Source organism: Spinacia oleracea, chromosome 1 (assembly GCF_020520425.1).
Source record: "Spinacia oleracea cultivar Varoflay chromosome 1, BTI_SOV_V1, whole genome shotgun sequence".
Classification (NCBI taxonomy): domain Eukaryota; kingdom Viridiplantae; phylum Streptophyta; class Magnoliopsida; order Caryophyllales; family Amaranthaceae; genus Spinacia; species Spinacia oleracea.
The window spans coordinates 116,840,892-116,863,091 of record NC_079487.1 but is presented as its reverse complement, the minus strand read 5'-3'; the positions used below and the strand labels follow the sequence as shown (position 1 = coordinate 116,863,091).

The 22,200-nt window shown below is 36.2% G+C and overlaps 2 protein-coding genes across 2 annotated transcripts; one reads left to right on the top strand and one right to left on the bottom strand.

Moving 5' to 3' along the window:
• Positions 1-242: 242 nt before the first annotated feature.
• Positions 243-1,761, top strand: LOC110803220 (uncharacterized). Its single transcript, XM_022008714.2, has 2 exons — positions 243-439; positions 1,116-1,761. The coding sequence occupies exons 1-2, from the start codon at positions 302-304 to the stop codon at positions 1,410-1,412; spliced, it is 435 nt and encodes a 144-aa protein (XP_021864406.2). The 5' UTR covers positions 243-301; the 3' UTR covers positions 1,413-1,761.
• Positions 1,762-2,565: 804 nt separating this feature from the next.
• LOC110803233 (E3 SUMO-protein ligase SIZ1) lies at positions 2,566-21,328 on the bottom strand. Its single transcript, XM_022008731.2, has 18 exons — positions 21,064-21,328; positions 20,714-20,851; positions 19,672-19,752; positions 19,487-19,529; positions 18,970-19,039; positions 18,072-18,237; positions 16,403-16,530; positions 15,546-15,614; positions 14,364-14,451; positions 14,203-14,278; positions 13,951-14,024; positions 11,649-11,756; positions 9,825-9,986; positions 9,223-9,327; positions 9,054-9,134; positions 7,942-8,977; positions 4,534-5,024; positions 2,566-3,244 (listed from the first exon to the last, which is right to left on the bottom strand). The coding sequence occupies exons 2-17, from the start codon at positions 20,747-20,749 to the stop codon at positions 4,861-4,863; spliced, it is 2,487 nt and encodes an 828-aa protein (XP_021864423.1). The 5' UTR covers positions 20,750-20,851; positions 21,064-21,328; the 3' UTR covers positions 2,566-3,244; positions 4,534-4,860.
• Positions 21,329-22,200: the final 872 nt, after the last annotated feature.

Below are 22,200 nucleotides of genomic sequence, written 5' to 3'. Positions count from 1 at the left end.
TTATTTATGCACTTCATATTTTAATGCAAAATGTAATGGCTTCATATGTTAAAGTGATCATGCCATTGTTTTTGTTACGTTTGCTCCTGAATATAGCTAATGACTTAAAAATACTACGTAGTATATATACTATATACTATATAGAATGTGCTAATTTAATCAGTACTTTGTTCGTGTTTTTGGTCTTTAAATTCTAACTATCTGGTAATGTTAATTTCAACAGCATGAGTTGACCACAAGAATGGTAGATGATGAAAATGTTTGGGAAGAAATCCGCAACTTCAAGAAGTGCCTCATTAAGATGGCTGCGAGGCAAGACAAAGAAATGATCTTTTTGGAAACAGTGCATTCGTTAGCACAGCAGCAGCGCCATTGCTTAATTGAGTGCATTCCTTTGCCCAAAGACATTGCAAAAGAAGCACCTCTTTATTTTAAAAAGGTCAGTTTTCTTCTCAGTATTATCTACTTAAATCGGAATTCTAAAGGTGACAACTGAGTCTTATGTCCCTCTGCATTGGTGCCCACCAGGTAATGAATGTATGTGATAACTTCTATCCTAAAGGATAATGGGTGTTGAATTGTTTTGGATAGCTGGTATCATATACTGAATGTATATATAGTGGATAGCTGGTATCACATGAATGTATAGATAGCTGGTATCATATACTGAATGTATATATACTGGATAGGTGGTCGTTTCACCAGAAAATATTATTTATCTCATTTACTCATGGGCTTATGGCTTCATTCAAATCAGTTTGAACTTGCTTAAAAGAAGTGCATTGATGTGGTATGTCTTATGTGTGCGCATAATTGTTTCAATCCTAAGGAACCGTTTCCTGCATGCAGAGTGAGATTCATGTTTCGTAGGTTTCTCAGTATCATAAAATGTGTAGTGTGCCTGTAACCCAATTTCCTAAGGCACCTTTTTGAGACTCTTGTACTAACCTTATTTTACAGTGATTTACAAGACTCAATAATTATCAAGTATAGTTATTCTAGGTGCAAAATAGCAGACACATTATTACATACTCCGTACTTTCTTCAGCAGAGGCATGCAATGTACTTCCACCCTCTTTCTAGTGGTTTTCAGGGAATGTTTTTTTCTTTTGCAGGCAATTGATGAGGCAGAAGACGAGTGGAGTCAGCACAACGCAAAGAAGTTGATTGATACAAGTCAGAAAGGGCTGCGTGCTTGTATCCCCAAGAACTTCCCCTACTTCCATGTAGAATTTGGACTTAACAAGGGATTTGTACATGTAATTGATGACGAAACACAGTTCAAAAGCAGTTTTGGTCTCAATGTGATTAGGGGCATGCTACAGTCACAGGATGAAAATATGTATCGTCGTCGTCAGAACGAGTCTGTTGATGCTCAAAAAGAAGCCGTCGCTTCATTTGTCAGGGACTGAGTTGCTGCATTTGTTGTCTTTCTTGTGCCTCCTTGATTAATTGATGTGTTATGGCTTGATTGGTGACAGTACGTTCTTCAGTTCTTCTATAGCTGGAATGTTGTAGATACCAGAATAAGCTCTGTAAATCAGAATATCTCATACGTAACAAGAAGATGTACAGCCAAGAGTATATAACATGAAGATGTTCAGCCATCTTAGTAGTACGGAGTAGCTACTTTTGTGTTCAGCCATCTTAGTAGTAGCTACTTTTGTGTTCAGCCATCTTAGTAGTAGCTACTTTTGTGTTCAGTCATCTTAGTAGTAGCTACTTTTGTGTTGACCGGTGACAAAACATGACTCTTTTCTGTGAAGGCATGAAGCTAATAATCAAATTCGATGCAGATGAAGAAAATTAACAATTCTTTTAGATATATAGTTCTAAATGAGAACTTCTTTATTTGAAAATTTGAACTTATTCAACATTGGTCATGAGTCATCACTTGTCAGTTACGGTTCAATTTCTAGTTGGGTCAGTTTGACATACAAATTTAAATGGTTATTCTGGCAGAGTAAATTTTGGATTTTAGCTTGTGAAATCTTGTTTATGACCCATCTTCTGAGGCTGGTTTTGGCTTAGGGATAATTTTTTCTCCATCTCTAATTAATTGTAAATACTCCCTTCGTCCCATAATATTTTTCCAATTTTCTTTATGGCATTCAAAATAATCTTACATATAAATTCTTTCCTTCATAAATTCATGTTTTTTTCCTAAAATATTCCTAAATTAGCATAAAAAAATCAAAAGGGAAAACAACATGGAACGGAGGAAATACTATTAATTGTGTTTCCCTAAAAGGATTATTAATTGTTATATTTTAATCTCAAGTTATCAAAAATAAAAATACCATTATTGTGAGTTTTTTTTCTCTAATATACGTAGTATTAATTTTTCATTTACATATTTTCCTGAATTGCAAATATTTAAAGTATAAAAGTTTATCACGTGTTCATAATTTATTGGCTTTCACAAACATAGTAGCGCCCCTATCTGTCAAAAAGATTCAATTCTTCAGGTGTCTTGGCCATGAAGTCGCTCTACATGAAGAGATCCATGTTGGTCAAAAGATAATTCTTGTTGGAGAGTTACTTGGATAGCCACAACGGCACAGCTCTAAGAATGGAGGACGTCTATAAAGATGATTTTCCAAATATGCCCTGTTTTGACAGTAACAGGAAAAAATTATTTACACTTGAATACATTAAAATTTACATTCTTTGGCATGTTTTTGTGAAGGAAATCTAGGCAAGTAATCCTCTATCATGGAAAACTTTCCCAAATAGGCCATCAGTGTCGCCGCCAAATTAGAGCTTCCAAGTATATTGACCAATTTGTGGCCTCTGCCGCAGCATCAAATTATCGCCATGAGCTACCTGTATAGAGCCCAGCCCAGCCCAGCCCAGCCCAGCCCACCCCCAACCCCCAAGTGAAAGGGGGGAGAGGGGGCAAAGAAAGAAGAAAAAACCTAATTCTAGCAGACTCACTAATTAATCTTCCCTTTACATTGCAGCAGTATGCTACCAGTTTTTCATCAGAGAAATTATGACAATGAAATTTCACCAGTCTTGACTAGTAGACATACGTAGCATCATCGCTGGACTCAAAGCTCATACAAAACACGTTTCCTCGTTTTGGATCGTCAGTCATCCAATCACGAGTATAATTCCTCTTAGTGATTTAACTGTCAGCTGAATACGCCAACCTAAAGCCATAACATTCACCTTGCAAAATTTCTTCCACCTTTGCGTGTCTTTTTGCAACTAACAAGTTTGCTCCCTCGGGGCACAGGATCTACAGGTCAGAAATATTATTAGTCAACACCAAATTAATAATGTAAAGATAGATGAACTGAGAGCATGACATAGTTACACTAACAAGTGCAAACAATTGGTCGCCACTAACCCAGTACTCCGTGCATGGTACTGGCCATAAGTCTACTACATTTAATCCACAGAGGGACATAATTTGCACGTTATTTACCTAACATTTATCCCCCCATCAGAGTTCCAAAGATAGACATAGTTTAATTTTTGTTTTAACGAAGAAAACAGTACGGACTCATTCGGGTGAAATACAGACCCTGACTTGATCCAACTTTGCAAGTAAAGTTGGTGAATGAATTTTAAAGGCGGAAGTAATAAAATCTCTAATCTCTCAAATAAAACAAACCTAGCGCCAAGACTTCTACCACTAAGTTAACTATACACAAAGCAAAACTACCTAACACCAACAACAGAATGAAGAATCCTAACTTATCACAGAAATAAACCTAAATTACAAAAGGAAAAATTGATAACAATCCTAATCAATCAATAGGTAGGAGCACATGACTGTTAAAAGAAGATGGTGCATAACCGAGACAGTTTATACAAACTTTCCATTACAAAATTTGGAAACTTCCTAGGATAAAAAACATTCAAAATCGTAAAACTCAAGTTGAGAGCTTTTACATAAATTGTTTCATTACATCAACATGGGAAAACAGTAAAAAAAGAAGAAAAAAACAGGAAAAAAAGGAAAGAAACAGGAAAAGAAACTGATATCCTTAAGCGTGGTATAAAGAAACATGCAACTAATTACAAACAGCTGTTACTTTCATGATCTAGAATATGATATATACATATATTAAGGATATGACATGGATTTGTATATACTTTTATTAAGAATAAGACATGAATTTACTAAAAAAGCCTCAACAATAATATAATTTTCACGCCTTCTCTATCCTTGATTTTAGTAAGCATCCCAGGAAAATACAATCATCATCCCTATTATAGGGAAGGTAACTTTTCCTAGACATCAAAAAGCAGTATATTTCACTATTTTTTTTGGACGGAATTTAGTACCTCCATGTCATCACATGGTTAGTTCAAATCACACTAACCATTGACAATTATTTTTGGACACAGGATAAATGTAACCAAACTACTACATGATCCAGGACAACAAAAACATACTACTTATTTCAGAAGTGACATTTTAAAAGAAGCTTTTTCCGTTAATATTCTCACCAATGAGCTTTAGACAAGTAATCTACCACAAAATCATTATGGCCATACTACAAAGATTCGAATCTTTACCTGCTATGGAGGAGAGCAAGCCCAACTAGATTAAAGGGGAAATCCATGTGTCTTCAAGCAACGGCAGACATAATATCCCAGACCTGAATCCTACTGATGGCTTACCAATTTACCATAAAGACAAAACAGCTCTCCCCAGATTATTAAAATTGTGCAAGGTAGAAAAGCAATGGTTTCCTTAAACAGCATGATAAAACTGGCTCTGTAAGGTAAACCATCAAAGGTTAAAAAGGAGAACCACCATAGAAATGGAAAGCCAAGCAGGCAAATAGCCTCCCTCAGTGTTCCCCTTAGAGGCCTATTAAACGTCCAAGTTTGCCAACACAATTAACTTTGTTTTGATGCGAGGTCCTTAGATGTTTGTACACATGTTCGCCTCCTTTGAGATCTTTGCTGGCGAGGGAAAGTAAAAGGACCGTCAGACCTTTTCCTACTAGCAGCGATGTCTGATCTAGATCCAGATTCTCCACGAGTCCTTTGAAGCAAAGAATCTGGAAAGGAATATTTCAAGATTACATGTCAAACCATGCGAAAATTGGAAATATAGGAATGAAAACAATGTTCGTACAAAATTAAACACATCAGAAAACGACAATGTCACCCTGGGTATTTATAGTAGTACATCAGCGCGTGAGAAATACATCCCAGATCAGAAACATATACTACGTAAACGTAATCTAAATCGCAAGTTCACAATCGTTCAGATCTTTATATATGCAGCTTTATCTTCCATAGAAAATATTTAAGCCATATAAAAGATTGTACAGGTTGCTACAGACCTCATAAAAGGGAAGTCATGCTATTAAGGAAAATTCACTGTGGATATGCACACCCTGTTTTGTGTATGACTTCAGTTAAATGAACTATATGAGACACATCTGGAGATGTGAAGTCTACCTTTTTCACATATTACACTTTCCCTGAAAAACTCAAAAACATACTCACCTCATGTATTACATGTCATCTTTCTTTGAAGGTCTTATGGGTACAGAATTCTTATTTTGTAGAGGTAAGACTTACTTTTATCTCCTCTAATGCTAGTTGGAAGGCAATCTTGCTCGGGGATTGCTACTTCTCTTTGAACAACATGCCTAATGCAAATACTGTAACACACAGAAGATATGTTTTCTTCTACCAAAAACTACAATTCAAGAAGCTGCAAACATCTTCACAATAACAACACGCCTGATGCACATATTTTTTAGGAGAAAAACAATTCAAGCTAGTATCTGAATGAAGGAGGGCACAGTAAAAGTTAAATTGCTATTGACAACTTGCACCCCCTTGGTACTACATGAGAAAACCAATCTAATAGGCTGATATAAAATGACATCAGAAAACAGCCATTAGCTTCAAGTTTTACTTGTTACATACTTGTAAATGAGTAGCGAATCAATTAAAATAGAAAACCTCCATTGTTCGGTCGCTTGCATACTTCTTTACCAAAGTAAATTAATTGTGAAACAATGTTTTCAGAATATGAAATAAGAATGGGAACAAGCCGTCTTCATAATCAGATATCACAATTCACAAAATTATCATGAACTAATCCAGATATTACTGCAAATTTTCAAATTTCCAACCATTCAATATAAAATTAACGGCATGTCTTGAATGTTGTCAGAGGAACTTTCCACTTGGAGGAGATCTACCTCTGATCTTTCCTAATTTCCAGTTACCTTCAATAATCCTTCTCTCCCTTGAAGGTTAGAGGAAAGGACGGTATTTCTTATGGAGACAAAACACAGAAAATTTCCATTTAAGGAGAAGATAATATCTGCAGGAAGTACCAAATACGGATAAATTTCAGTGCACTACACTACAGTTGCTTAAAAATCTTTTCCTGTATAATAATCGAACTGGAGGAGCTTGCCGGGATGGCTTGGTAAGCAAGCAACCAGGCGCCAACTCTGAGTTCTTTCTCTTCTTTCTTTTTTAGTTTAATAACAGTTCAACAAAACAATTGTCCAAAACCATCATCTTCACTCCCTAGCCTTAACTTAACGGAAGGATGCTCACCAGACCGAATATGAAGCTTCATCAAGAATCAACAATTCCTTACTGATAACATTCGTCAAATGTGAAATTACAATAAAAAAAATTAGAAAAAACAGGCGATGCTAAAAAGTAATTTTCGGCCTCATAAAGAGGCAAAGCAAGAATCATATAACCAATATTTTCTTTTTAAACCACTATTTGGGAACCTCCATCCTCTCTGTAGAGAACCCCAACAGAAAAAGAAAAAATAAACCTCAGAAGACCCTAATTAATTTAACCCCCCCCCCCCCCCCCCCATCTCTAGTCGTCATCCCCAAATTCTCTATCCCTCAAATGTGTTCCTTTAGAATATACTTCACTTAGAATATCTGTAAGTCTTTACCCCTCATTTTTTTTTCACCAATGGTTTTGAAATTGAGGGTTAAAGAATTATAAGCCTCAGTCGGCTCTTTTCCAATCCCTTAAATTCCTCAGTCGGATTTTCCCATCCTTTCTAGTTAGATCTATCTCAAAAGCTCTAGATCTAGTCATCATCACTACATTCAGATGTGGAGTTTTCTTCAAGTTCTTCGACGAGTTCCCTCACCGCCATCTTTGCAGGCCTTTGATGCAAGTGTAGATTTATTTTTGCGAGGCTTTGTAGTGAAGTTAGATGCCAAGAATGGTGGAGTAGCAACTCTATACTTTGTTCAAGGTTCTAAATATTAGGAGTTTTTTTTTTTTTTTAAATCAAAACTTTCTTTGTTTTCTTTCATTTTTGTTTGGCTTATTGGCAATATAGGAGGTCTCCAAATCCATGGCCAGGTATTTATAACTTCTTGGGTTGTAATTGCTATCTTATTAAGTTCAGCTGATATAGTTGTTCATAGCCCGCACGATACCGTGGTCTTCCTGCAGTGCTATACTATAGGCTTTTGACTCTCTCTCAGAACAGAAGAGAACAATTCTGACCAGCGGTCAATATTTTATTGAATATGTCCTTGAATTCATACGAGACATGAGCAAAACTAAAATTGTCGAAGAACATCGCCCTTGGGTTCCCTTGGATATTTTTTTTTAGTTAAGGCTAGGTATTCAGATTTGCGCTTCAAGTTTGTTCTCTGAGGTTTCAGGGTTATCTTCTATCGTTCGGCAAATCATTTACCATTTTAGTCTATTCACCAAGTGTTTTTTTTTGTGGAACTGTGATTGGGTAGTTGGAGGTTAGAGTGTAGTTTCTATATTCTCATCAATTTCATTTTCTTAACTTGGAGTCAGTGTATTTCACCCCCAGAAGGATGCGCTACGTAGTCTGCCTAGTTTTATTTCCATATAAAAACTAAAAATAAACCCTGGAATAAGCCATACCTACGCTCTTATTATATCTAGCTTCAAAAGAAAATGCAGCAACATTTAAGCTGGAATATATACCTTCTTTGGACCTAAACTGGTTTTGCAAATCCAGCCCATTTTCATCTGCAGATTCCTGATGAGCCTCCACATTACTGCTGGAACTCTCATTTCCATTGGCACCAGTTTTCAAAGAAATCCAATCCTCACCAGGACTACTATTTAAAATTGGTAGCTCATTTCCGGAAATCAATGTACATGGAAGGATAGCTTCCAAAGGGATGGTCCCATTGGCAGATGCAAATTGATGGTCGAATGAGGTATTTAGGGGATCATATGAAGGGATCACATGATGAGCAGGATCTACAGCGGAAGCTGCGGTGAGCTCACAATTATCAGGTCTTGGGTAGGTTAAAGACGTTAAAGAATTGTGTTCATCAAGCAAGGGACCTGAAGTACCAAAGAAATCAAACCCAGAACCTTCTGGCAATCTAGAAGGTGTAGGGGACTGAGGAATCAAAAAATCACCAGCACTCCCTCTGAATATACCAGGGCCCTCATCAGAAGCAACATCCGGATAAGAGTTGAGATTTTCCCCAGGGGAAGAAATTAAGCATTCTTCATTTTTAGTATGACAAACCACATGAGAAGTTTCAGGATGAACCAGATTGACATCATCATCTTCCGAATCGCTAAGAACAATAACATCAGCAAATGCAGAAGGAAGATTACAGTTTTCGCCTGAGGTGATTTCAGGTTCATTCATATCAGAAACCCCAAATTGCTCAACACCGTCTTGATTGATACTTGGGTCTCCATCATCTTTAAGATCTCCTGTCGTGGTGCTACTCATTGTAATAATGTTTTGGTCAATATTTCCAACTTCATCACTTCCTTGCCCAACAGCATGCCAATTCGCAACATTATCCTGTGTAAGTTTTGAAGTATTGCGTTCTGATACATGTTCTCTCGCCGTTTGTGATATGGAGGACACCTGGATCAAACCATCAGGAAAGTGCCACTGAGCAAGATCCCCAACTTCACGAGCATTCTTTACTCGCCAAGAACCATCAGGTTTCATGTCAATCTCATGTATCTCTTCTCCACATCTTTGCATCTATAATAAACAGAAAAGAGGTTAGATTATATATTTAATGATAATAGAAGCAGGAGAACTTCTGTTCAGAGGCTACCTTTTTCAGAATAAGATTGAAGAAAGGGTCAACAATAACATCTTCAAGACAGTAGTTCTTCAGACAGATAGGGCATTGCCACTGCAATGGGAAATAGTCCATACAAGCATCATTTTATCCATAACAGCCAGATTATTAAGTCAAGTTGTAAGTACAGAGAAAATCTTGCCTTCCTAGAGCGTTCATTTAGTCCCACAAAAGTTTGAAGATCAAAGCAACCCATGTGTGCACAAGCTCTGAATCTTCCAGCAGTCCTCATTCTAGAGCCGCTCATCTGTGTTTCACGTCCAAGACACCCCCACCATAAAATAAAGGGAAAAGGAGAACAAAAAAACGAGAGAAGCCTATTATAAACAATGCATTTGCACAACCACTGTTTTTATAAATGCCACAATAAATTGAACATCATGACTCCTTTATGAAGTGGGCCATTTTATCTTTATGAAGTGGGCCATTTTATCTTTATGAAGTGCGAGTGGAGATGTCTTTTTTTAATGTTTTTTAGAAAGTAGTAAGTAAAGTGGGTTCATGCTTTTTATATAAGTCCTTGCAAATAATAGGGTAGGGCTTTATAAGAAAAGCGCTGCAAGCAATCCGGGACGTGGGAAGAAGTAGAAACTTAGAAAATGAGGCAATGATTTATCATCCCTCGGTCCCTCCATATTTTGGAATGTAATACACTGACCATGATACATCGAAAAGTTACTCAAAAGCAAGAAAAGTAGCGTTATGAAATATATTGGAAATATTCTTCTAACTATGAGGACTTACAGGACAGCGAAGATTAACTGGGATTGAATCAGCAATGACCTCCAAATCACTATCACTGTCATCATTGCCTGTCGTAATACCACCACCAATGCAGCGCTGAACCCGAGCAAGTGCATTTTCAAATGATTCACCATCAGATTCCTTGGGAATCATGCTTAGCACCTAGATGAACCATATATACATATATTAGGTGAATAATGCAAAAAAAATGAAAAAGTGAATTGTCCCAGAATGACTACATTTCATGGCAGCTAAAGTGTACAAACGGTTTTCAAGACCTTGTGCAAAGTATTCTAGTTTCAATGATCACAGAAAGTTTGCAAGGCATTTTTCTTCAGATATTGAGGCTATATTCGAGGGTGATCTCATCTAACTATTTCTACTTTGATATGATTACTTTTTTCTAATATGACATTACATATTTTCACATTTGATCTGATGTGGTCTAAACTTATGTATAAAAATAATGATAAGAATAAACTTTATCCAATTTTTTCTAAATGCACTATAAAATATGTCACAATATGCTTTTGTTTGGTACATGGGAACTTTCTTGAAATTGGTAAACCTAACTCGTGTAAGCTATTAAATTTAGGACACGTCAAGGCAGACACCATTCTTGCAGTTATTTCACTTTACTAATTGATTCCTAAGTCATCTTATAATTGTGGTACGAGAACTTTTGTTCTTGTACTTTATCCATTTTTCAAATGTTCACTGTAAAACATGTCACATTTTGCTTTTGGTTTGATAATTGATAAATGCGAGCATTCTCAAAATTGGCAAACCTAACTCATGCAAGCTATTAAATACTTGGCAGTTGATTTTTTTTTTTTTTTTGGTAAGTAAGAATTACATTAACAAAAACAAAGAGTAATTACAAGGGAGAGAACCACTATGGCCCAAAGACCAACAACAAGACAACCAAACAACACAAAAAGCAATGCTCACAAAACAACAGAGACTCTGCATTCACATGAAATGTCTAATTTCTTTTATCGATTCCCAAAGCATCTTATAATTCTAGTGCTCAATGGTAAGTGATAATAAATTAAATGTTCAAGCATTCCTTGCGGAGGACCATTTTGTAATTCAGCAGTTGGATACTCCGTATCATACAACAGTATCTTTAATTGAACTGAGATATTCAAAAGTAAATAATAATTAATAAAAATCTAAAGAAAGCACGCCCAGACTCGTTTGACAGTCTTTGCCTTTGCGGTCGAGCGTCCATTATATACCATCCTCTTTAACTAACAAATCCAGACTCGCTTTCACATGAAGAATAGAGAAGTAGAACAGAACTACAGAAGTATAGGAGCATTTAACAATTTTGCACCCTTCTCTTGATATTATTTCATATCTGGCATCTGGTCCTGTGCTTCACCACCACGTCAAGAAACAGAAACTTAACTCCACCATAATTGAACTTTATTTACACCGTTCTTCACTGAACCCAACACCAGAGGCATGAAAATAATATATCTAGAAGACTAGACTAGAGTCGCTAGACATTATTTCAACTGACAAAAAAAGAATTCTCACCAACTAATCATGTGAATCATGTCAATGTAATACAGCAAAATTGGCGAGGCTTAGAAGAATATAACATTCCTCCTATGGGGTTATCTTAATTCCAAAATAGTTAAAGGGACTAGCATTACAAATTTACAACCTGCAAGTCCTATATGAGGTCCCTTCGCCAACTAACCAAGCTATCAATATTAATTGTAACAAGACTCTTTGTACCTCGTAGAAGAGAAAAAGGATGGAAAGAAAGGAAACAAAGGTTCAAATTAATAAAGCAAAACAAAGGGAAGATACCTGCTCAAGCGTACGCCTTCTCACAAGTTTGACTCCAAAGCAGAAAGAACGGGCATCAGTGCCTGATAGAGAAATCTTATTAACTCCTTCCACAATGTATGCCATAATCTGTAAAAATATTGTCTTCAGTGTGATTGCTAGAAGTAAAGACAATGACAATTAAATGAAATCAATAATGTCTTGTGTCATATCAAGTAGATTGTCTCCCGAGGTGATTGTTTTACCTTCAGTTGCATTTTCTGGGGGATAGATAGGTAAAGCAAGTACAAAAAATAAGGACAGTATGCCCTCAAGCAGAAATTTAAGTTACAAATCCCCCCAAGTTCGTTGAGTTTTGCCAGTTGAAATTCTTCAAAGCACCATATACCTTTGCCTATGACGACTCTAAAAGACATGTGATTTCCGCTATAACCACACACTCCACATAATAACCATTGCAGCATCACGCCACGGCGGATCTCTGTAATCCAGGGTGAATCGTGGAAGGTAACTTCAGCATTGTTAGAATGGAGAGATCACTTGACATACAGGGAGAGTTGACATGAAGGAGTCGAATGCTTTCATTTGTGGTAGTGAGCAGCAAGAAACACCATTCAGTAATGCAAAGTTCAATTGGTTTGTCATAATGCACTCTTTAGGTTTGATCGTTATTGTGAACATGAAGAAGTTGAAGAATTACTTTTGCAGCTAAACAGGAGGTGAATTCTAACCATTTCCTAATCACTTCCGAGTTCTCCCTTTCAGTATCTCTTCAGTGAAGACACATGGAGTCCGAGGATGATTGGGGAAGAGCTTTGCCAGTGTAGGGGATTTGGCCAATATGGGACAGAAAACTATGCAATTTGATAGCATTTTGTTCATGAAGGTGCCAAAGATAGAGGGTTTCCATTAAGGTTCATCTTCTTCTCATTTAGGAGTATGATATAGAGAGACCCTTCAACAAGGATAAGGTCACACAAGTTTTATTCGGCAAGGCTATAAGTGAAGTACCTGGCAAAATAGGTTTATTATTTCCTATCCTTTTTACAGACGTTAATGAAACTGGGGTCAGTGGCAGGAGCATGAATTCCACCTCTATCACTCTTGTTCCCAAATCTACCAAGGTTTGGGACTACCAGCCGAATAAGCTTGCTCACTAGTGTCAATAAGATTGTCGCGAAAGTATTAGCAGATAAGTTAGGGGTGTAATTCCCTCTTGATTTTGCAATCCCAAAGTAAGGAAAAAAGATCAATGACAATTTGAGTAAGGCCCATTAGAAGGGGACCTTCGTGTGGTGTTCAAATAAGATTTTAAGAAGGCTTACGACATGGTAAGTTGGGTTTCTTTATGCAGTTGTTGAGAGGAAGAGATTTGGTGGACTGTGGGGACATTGATTGGGATATTTTCCTGAAGGTTATTTTTTAGTATTGGTGAATGGGGCCTAAAATGATGAGGTTCTCTTAATCACAAGGATAAAGAAGGGAGACCCTTTTTCTCCTCATATTATGGTAGTCATTGAATTGCGAGGTAGGTTGTTAGAGAGGGGTGTGCAACTAAGGGCATTCTTAGTTTAAAAGCGATGGGCGAGCGAAAGCGCAGCTGTAAACGCTTCAACTTAACCAAGCGACACAACCTACGAGAAGCAAACGCTTCTGTGGAGTTGTGATGTTTTATGACGATGAAGCTGAAGATGTGATGGAAGAGGATATTGGTGAAGATGGAGCTAGATGATGAGGATGAGTAAGATGCTTATGATGATGATGATGTGATTAAGGAGCCTAGGGGCGCAACTATTAAGCTTGAAGAACCGAGTTTTCTTTTCTTTTCTATTCTAGACTTCTAGTCATTCTACTCACTTGTTTTATGTTGTTTGTGACTTACTCTAAGTCTTTGGTTAGTACTTTAGCCTCTTAAAGGTATTCGGTTTTGTGTCTAGTAATAAAATTATGCTTCCCTTTGTTAATTTACGCATTTATAATATAAGTATCATGTTGTTTTGAGTACAAAATATGTTTTATAAATGATTTCAAAGGATTTATCTTTCCAACGGAAGTTCAGCCAGGAATTTAATTTTAGAGAATTTGTTGCATTAGCAGGATTTCAAATCCTACGTCGCACCCCACCCCACTCTTATTTGCAGTTTCTGGAGGTATGTACAGAATCCTGAGTATATTTCGAACATATTAAAAAGGGCTTCCTCTGAAAATATTATGTTGTTCTTATTATTTAGCATTCCTCTCCACTTTTCTTTTCAAGATTCTGGGGTTCTTGAGCATTCCTTTCTTATGAGATTAAATAGGTAAAAATTGCCACAGAACTCACTTTTGCACAATCATCGCGTCCATTAGCTCCTAACAGCTGTCCGGTAGCTCTACTCACAGTCCTGACTGGTTTACCTGATAAAAATAGAAGCAACTAGTAAGAAAACAAATGACAATATATTTGATAAATATGAGTTGAACAGCGTATTGAAAGATAACTAGAAGCAGTTGTAGATGGCATCAGAACAAGTAACTTCTCAATTTGAAACTCAGTAATCATCCTAAGTGCAAAAAGGTTAACAAATTTACATACCATTAACCAGCAGCTCTGCATATAGCGGCCACTGCATCCGATATGGAACGCGGTCATTAAAGAGTATGCACCAAACCTAGAAAACAAGGTTATATTCTTGAGAATGTTTTAACAAAAAAGATGATCATATACTCTCAACAAACAGGGTGCAGAAGAATAACCTGAATTTCATGCTCTGCCTTTTGCAACAATTCCCTATCCGCCTTTGTTAATTTAAAATTCTTTTCCAATATCATATGTGGGTTTGTACTGAATAACAGAAATTAGAAATGCAGAAAGAGAACTAATTAATCACAAATAGGAATATGTCACACATAATTAAAGCATCCAAAAAAATCCATTACAATTAGAGCAACACAATAATTCCAAAAATAATCACACTTGACCATCTTTTGTCTCGAGCACTGTATGTGCTTAGGTGACTTTGAGTGGCTGAGCGATGCTTAATACCGTCTTGTAGTGACACCACCTAGATGTCACTTCAATACACGGAATACTCATTATTTAGAAGAAAAATTCTTCTGCAGCATAGCATCACATTCCACAGCTGCCTAGTTGACATGAGCTTTCAAAAGCTCTTTCCAATAAAACTTACTGTCTATCTCACTTCACATTACTTTCTTGAACTAAACAAGTGAAAGATCAAAGCTCAAGGTACAACAACAAAAATAATTTTGTTCCCGAAAAGAACCACTCAAGTTTCGTGCTAACTTCAAGTCTGATAAAAATCTCATATATAAACCATCAAAGTAACCACCCCCACCCCCCGCGGACTCTAAATAAACCCTAATCCTCGGTGCACCTCTTCAATCTACACTTAAAATTGATGGTTTCATCTTCCCAAACCCCTTGCTTAGTCCAAAAGTAATACATAATCGTTACACCAACCAATTGTAATAAGCCATGCTGATTACATCTCCACCACCGAACCAATGGATGAGCATAGGTGGTCACAGCTACAAAGAGAAGCTCGCATAGATGAAATAACTAAGTAGCATCACTAATAAAAAGTATACATGTATACGTGCATGGTATGTTAACGTATAGCCAAAGTTATTTTTATCAAACATATAATCAGTCAATACAATCGGCGGATACAATTAACTGGTTGAATCAGATAATACAACCAGGTAACAGATTCCAAACCCCCAAAAGAGTGAAAAAGGAGCCCGACACTAAATCAAAAGCTTCTGATTGGCACAATATTAGAGGTGAAGCATGAGCTGATTTATAAATATTCCTTCCTTTTAAATATTAAAGATGATTCATAAATATTATCCTTCTCCCGTATAAGCTAAAGTTTGAAGTTAAAATACTATAGGACACCAAGAGACATTGCATACCCATCAATAGAAAGTGCGGAAGATCCCAACTTGCAAGGATATAGTGGATGTGCCATAGTTTTCCAAAAGCTGCAATTAAAGAGTGAATTTTGTTAAAAAAAACAATTTTAAGCACACAAACAAAATGGTGGCAAAGAAAAGATGAAGAAAAATATACACTTGTGTTTCATTTTCCGTTACACTATTTTGTTGCTCTTTTTTTTTGGTGAAACTACAAGCATTATTACTAGTACAAAACACAACTAGACAGTTTGCCAAGTTCTACAGGGTATACTGGACAAGAATTCCTTGCACAGCTGAATGCGTTCAACATCCAGACAAGCTTAACAAAATTGCACAAAGTTTAATAAACAAATATCCAAAACTTTATTTGATTATCTTTAGTAATTAATTGATAAAAAAAAAACTTTCAGTACAGTTGTATTGGAACTCTCTCCGTGTCTGAATAAACGCATCACTTGGACTTTTACACTATTCATATCCTATCTTTGATTTGATCTTTTACTAATATATACACAATTAAATGTTATTATGTTGTTGGATTAATCACAATATACATTTTCATTATATCAACTTTTTATAGCATTTACTAGACCACAATAAGAAATATCAGTGGTCAAAGTTGTGCATTGGCAAGTGTGTTCAGTCAAAGTGATGAACTTATTCAGAAACGGAGGTGAGTATAGTAACAACTTTCACAAATCAGCTCCCAAATCGAATCCTTTGCTTACTTCTAAGTTACTTAAATTTCTGATTATGCCTTTTGAAACAATTATTGCAATGTTACCAACCAAAACTGAACATTAAAGTATAAAAAGGTAGTTGTGTATGTAAAGAGGCAGAAAAACACTACATACGGGTCAGCACGTTTCACTCGACAGATTTCACATAAAAAATGAATGGGCATAGAAATCTTCTCCAATGGCTTCTCTGGTATGATCACGCAGCTGCTATGTTGCCATACATTGCAATCTGGATCCAGACACTGCACCGGTAACAACGTTACTTAAATCCCATTCACCAAATATTTATGCAAAAAAGATATTGACAAAAGCAAAACACAAGCACAAAGGGTTTAAGGAAAGAATATTAAAACCTTGCCTGCAGATAAATAAATAGTACAAATATGTGAATCATTAAGGGAAAATAGTGTCAATAAAATATTCCAATGTTGAGGTACAACTAAGGTTGTGAGTACAGAGAGAATATTAGACAGGCAGCAACCAAAAGAAAGTTACTACAGAGGACAGTGCTGGAGTAGAAAGCTTAGTCTTGCTAGCAGATGCAACTTCGTGCAGAAATTTTAGTTGTTACCTTGTTCTTTTTGAGCGATCTAGAATGAAAATCATCATTATTTTTACATAAACATCTATCAACAATTACTCCTAAATAAAAGTAGATCTGAAGAGTCGGTACAGATCCCTTCATCCAATACCCTAATAGATACACTTGCATTCAGCAAAACAAGGCATAAACCAATAAGGCATGTATGCAGGGATCTATAAGTCTGCAGCTACAGGTCAAGGAACATGTGTGATGAGACACAAATGACTATAGGATATTGATTGACTTTTATGATTAACCTACATGCACAAGGCCACAAGGGTGACTTTTCCTCATTGCATAGTGCATACACCCATTTTTATCCTAGAATTTTCGTTAAACCAGCACAAACAATTTGAACAATAACACCACTTCATTTGCCGAATTTTCAACCTCGGGAGCACAAAAGACATTAAGACACACAATCAGAGTTACCTAAGTTGTGGTAAGCAGAATGGGTATGGGAACCTAAGTCTCGACCCTTGTATCAATTTGCACGTTTACACTCGTAGGCCAAAGATGTGCTAGTAAATCGGAAAGAAAATGAAGCCTTGGATCACTCAAGTAGAGAACCTCATTTTTCTGCTGATGCATGTACATGGAAGAGGCCCGTTAATCTTTGCAGACAAAACTTCTTGCTGTAACAATTTGAAGTTTTCCTTTGTTTCAATTGTTTTATAATTGAAGTCAAGTCTTGATTTCATGGATGAAAACAAAAAATGAAGCCTGAGGGCGACCAATTTTTTTCTCTTTTTACCCTCATTTTGTAAAAATAAACACCAACCTCAATGAAGTCCCTGCATTATTACATCTATTTAAAATAACTATAAATTGCTTTATATAACTCATTCAGTTTATGTGAACCCTATCAAATGTGAATATTGAATAGCATAATGCTCAATAAGTTTCAATCCACCCCATAAAACGTGAAGGAGCAAATACGTGACATGATTAAGAGGTATGCCATTTTAAAATTTTGTTGATTGATGGTAGTATCGTGACTTTCCTTCTAACTTTCCTTCTAGGTCCCACATATGTGTTTAGAAATAAGAATGAAGACTGCAATATATGAAGGCTAACTAAACAGTCAACATTGTATATGTATAGCAGCATCTCAAAGCATAAATCCAAAATGGGCATCTAAAGGGTGTTCTAACTTCCATGATACAACAATTAAAATAAAAAACAAGAATATAACTCTACCTGAACCAGCGGGCCACCACCAGGCACATCACTACCACAAGGACAGCGTAATTTCCTTTCTAACTCATTCGATTCCTCAGCTTCCTCTCTAGGCTGTGTTCTGCTGCTACCTGAGCAATTTTGTTTCCTTGCATTTGAGCCATTACTTCCTGATTCGCACATCTTTCTGGCTCCCAAAGAAAGCCCAATTTTACACAATTTAAGTGAAAATTCCAGAACGGGGCTAAAAGTTAAATTAGACAGAGCATGCCTTGGAACAATCACAAATTCCATAAAGACATAAACGGGGATGGAGGCAAGAAAAGGTAGTATCTGGTAGCACATTTTATAAGTTTCTAAAACTAACTTTAAGCATTTGAGACTTTGACATTGTGCAAGACCCATTTCTTCAGCTGTTACCCTTTCCCTTGTTTGATCAAGAAAAAGATAAGGTCAACCAGCTTCTCTTGAACAAGACCAAAGGCAGACAGGCAGCAATGTTGCCTCAGGTCCCAAAAAACAAAATGCTCATAATTACATGTAAACTTGCAGACACATGAATGCAGCAATTGCTTTCTTGTTAGTCCCTAGAGATACCCGATACTCAACAATATATTAGGTTTTGCAAAAGTGCAAAATATTACGGAGTATTTAACAACTACAAAGAAACAAAAACAAGTGTAGAAAAGGGCAATTTAGTGCTTATTATCAGGCTTCGCATCCCATTCGTAATAAACAAAACGATCCACTTCCAAAGTCAGGATTGACAGTAGGCACTAGGCAGTGAAGCAAACTAAAAATAGCTGTTGAACAACAGAGGGTCTGGAGGATAACCCTTTTCCTCAATGTAACAGAAAGAAGTTTCATCCAGAGGCTTATCAAATTCTATAAGCACAACAAGGAGGGGGGGTAAGTTCACCTGTAAGCATCGTCAATAAATTCCACCAATTTTTCCTTCCCATTGACATTATTCTTGAACAACCCTGGAGCTGTAAATAAATAGCTGGTGTGAAAACAGTGCATTCAATGAAACCCGCACAGCATGCCAAAAAAAAAAAAAAAAACTCATCCAGATGTATTAAGAAGTGAGAAGCGAGCAGGAAAGATTGTACGAGGAATACAAGACAACTACATTAGCCAAAACCGTGTACTGTGAATAGATAGAAGAAAAGGTTAAGGGAACCTAGAAAGATACACCTCATGGACTCATTTGCTAGTGTATTAACAAAAGAGTTGAAAAGACAAGAAATAAAAAAAAGAGGAGCATTCATTTGTTATAGGACCCCCCCCCCCAACTCCAGTCTAAACGCAAGCATGATTTTGATACTATTCAAAAATGAATACCTTAAAATAAACAATTAAAGGAAACAGGGTAGAAGCTGCACAACCGTAAGTCCATAAATGACAACATGAATAATATAAAGATTGAAACTCACTGCCTTCATCATACAGCAAAGCCACAATTCTGTCGACAAGATCCTGCATACAAGAACAGTTGACAGGAAAAGATTGCTCAAACCACAAAAGTAAAAAATAGACGGACAAGAAGAGCATTGTATTTTGAACAAAAGCCATGCAAAATTTGGTATCTCCATCGAGTTTTAGTACATGCAAGTATTACCTGCTTCTTCCCTTGCTTTGGAAGGCCAACTTGAGTTAGTACATCCTTGAGCTCTATCAACCTGAATTGTGCTAACTTAGCCTACAAATACAAGAGGAGAGCAACATTACACAAGGCTACTTCTGGAGAGAAAAAAAAAAAACACAAGTCTCTTATGATTTCTCTCAGAGATTCCATTGGAGAACTCTAATTCTCTAATTTGAAACTTCCTGGTCAAATAAGACCCTATTCTTTAGAACTGAATGAATCTGAACTAAACTTATTGGATATGACCTGACGTGATCTGAAAAAAAATTAGTGTTAAAATGAATTTAACTGAACTTAGTGGGCCTGAATTGAGCTGAAAAACTGAAAAAGTCCAGTTAATTTTTACATCATTAATACTGCTACAGTGTAACTCGGATACTTAAGAATTGAAATGGCAGCATTGGAAAGAGCCTTTGCTCATTAATTTTTTTGGTTTACTGGGAAAACCTTTTTGCAAAAAGTTTGATATTAGTATCAAACAAAAGAATTCAATAAGACTGCCAAGTAACGCCCACATTTTTTTCAATTTGTATGAGAATCGAAAGAAGTGCAACGGTGGATCATTTGTATTCAACCATCATGAGTCGTAAGAAGACTCTCTCAGCTTATTCTCCATCTCTACAGGCCTGTTTACCTTGTCTAAATCCTGAAGGCTACAACCTATTATGTCAGCGCATAAAGCCACAAGGTCAAAGTAACACTAAAATTAAAACTTTTTCGCACTCGTTGAACCCATAAATCCCCTGCCTCCCTCCCCAACTTCCCTGACAGTTGAAATTTTTACACACACCATTTGAAGCTAACCCAACACGATACACAACTAATACAACCTTTGTCATCAGTATTTTAAACCTATACTCGAACTTGGATCACCACCTTTGACCTTTCTAACAACAACAACTCAAAGTGAAATGAGGGAGAAACTGGAGAAACCAATCCATCAAACTCGAATGTACAACTTGTTAAACAGAAGAATTTCCACACCTAAAAATTGAGAAATTAAGCATAAAATTACCTTGCAAGCAGTAATCAAATCCTCGTCCATCTCCATACACAACTCGCAAACTATCACCTTTATTCAAACTGATCGACACAAAACCCTTCCAGAACAACGAATTGGAAAAACAAATTTCACAAACGCCCGATATTGTAACTGGACCCAAGAAAAACACCAATCAGAACAAAATCAAATTTTAATTATCGTAACCAATGCAAATTTTCAATAAGTCCGTGAATTAAACACTAAATTAACAACTGCTCAATCACCCAACTTAATTAATCAAATCAAAGGAAAACAAAGTAACACACATTGCATGAAAAGTTGAAGCAAATTATCCAAAAAACGGAAGAATAAAAGGGAATTACTCAAATTGAAGAACCAAAACAACCCCAGAAATGAATTGTTACAGAAACCCAGAAGAAAAAGGATTGTTGCAGAATTGAAAGCCCTTATTTTTATTTTCTCTATCTTTTTGTGGGTTTATGTGAATCGTAGAAGGGAGGTGAAGTGTGAGTACTAGGTTTTCAGCTTCATAAGACAGTTGATGAAAAGGGTAGTTTAATTTCGAGGGTTTTTGTTTTGTGAGCGAATAGATGGTTTCATCATTCCTTATTTGTTCTTTGTGTTCAATGTGCCACGGGAATCACCAACCAACAAATTGGCCATCTCGTAAATATTTCAATTTCTATTTTTAATAGAGTTATCGTATTGATTTTTGACATTATGAATAAGAAGTCATCACGGAGTAGAAAATAGGGTTATAGAGTTTTGTTAAATTTATCCCGGAATATTTTTATTTTATCGATTTTTTATACTTCGTAATGTTTACAAGTAAGTAAGCTTGAACTCTCATTAAACAACTTATTAGGGCTCGTTCGATGTCGTTTTTGTTTCCAGATTTCAGTTTTTAGAAAACTAAAAACGAAAATATGAAAATCATATAAAGTAATTTTCGGGTTTTTGTTGTCTGTTTTCAAAATCAATTTGACTGTTATATGGATAATAAATCCTTTAATTCATAATTCGACCTAAAGCATATGACTTTGAAAATTACGGAGTATAAGCCAAAAACTGAACTAGGGATGATACATGATCGACTAAAGCTAGTTTAACTATTTTTAATGACGATAAATAATCTTAGCTATCATTTTATTCAATCAATTCTTCCAGTCTTCCATCACAGGGCTTCTTCAAAGAGGATAGAGGCTTTAATATTGATAAGGGTTATGTGTCGTGTTGATGAAGGTCTAATTTATTTATCCAAAGAGAAAGCTCGTACATTATTTATTTATTTGGCGAGGATGAACAACAACACAATACAAATTACAATGGAGGATTTATACATATAGTAGTATGACTTATCATACACATGCCCTCATTTTTAACTATTAGGTCAAAACATCATTTGTGATAAAAGCTCATAGGTCTCTTTTGTTGCTGCTTTATCTTAGTGAATTCTTCTAGGATACATGGAATCTATTTTTTCTTCTTTAAATTCATTG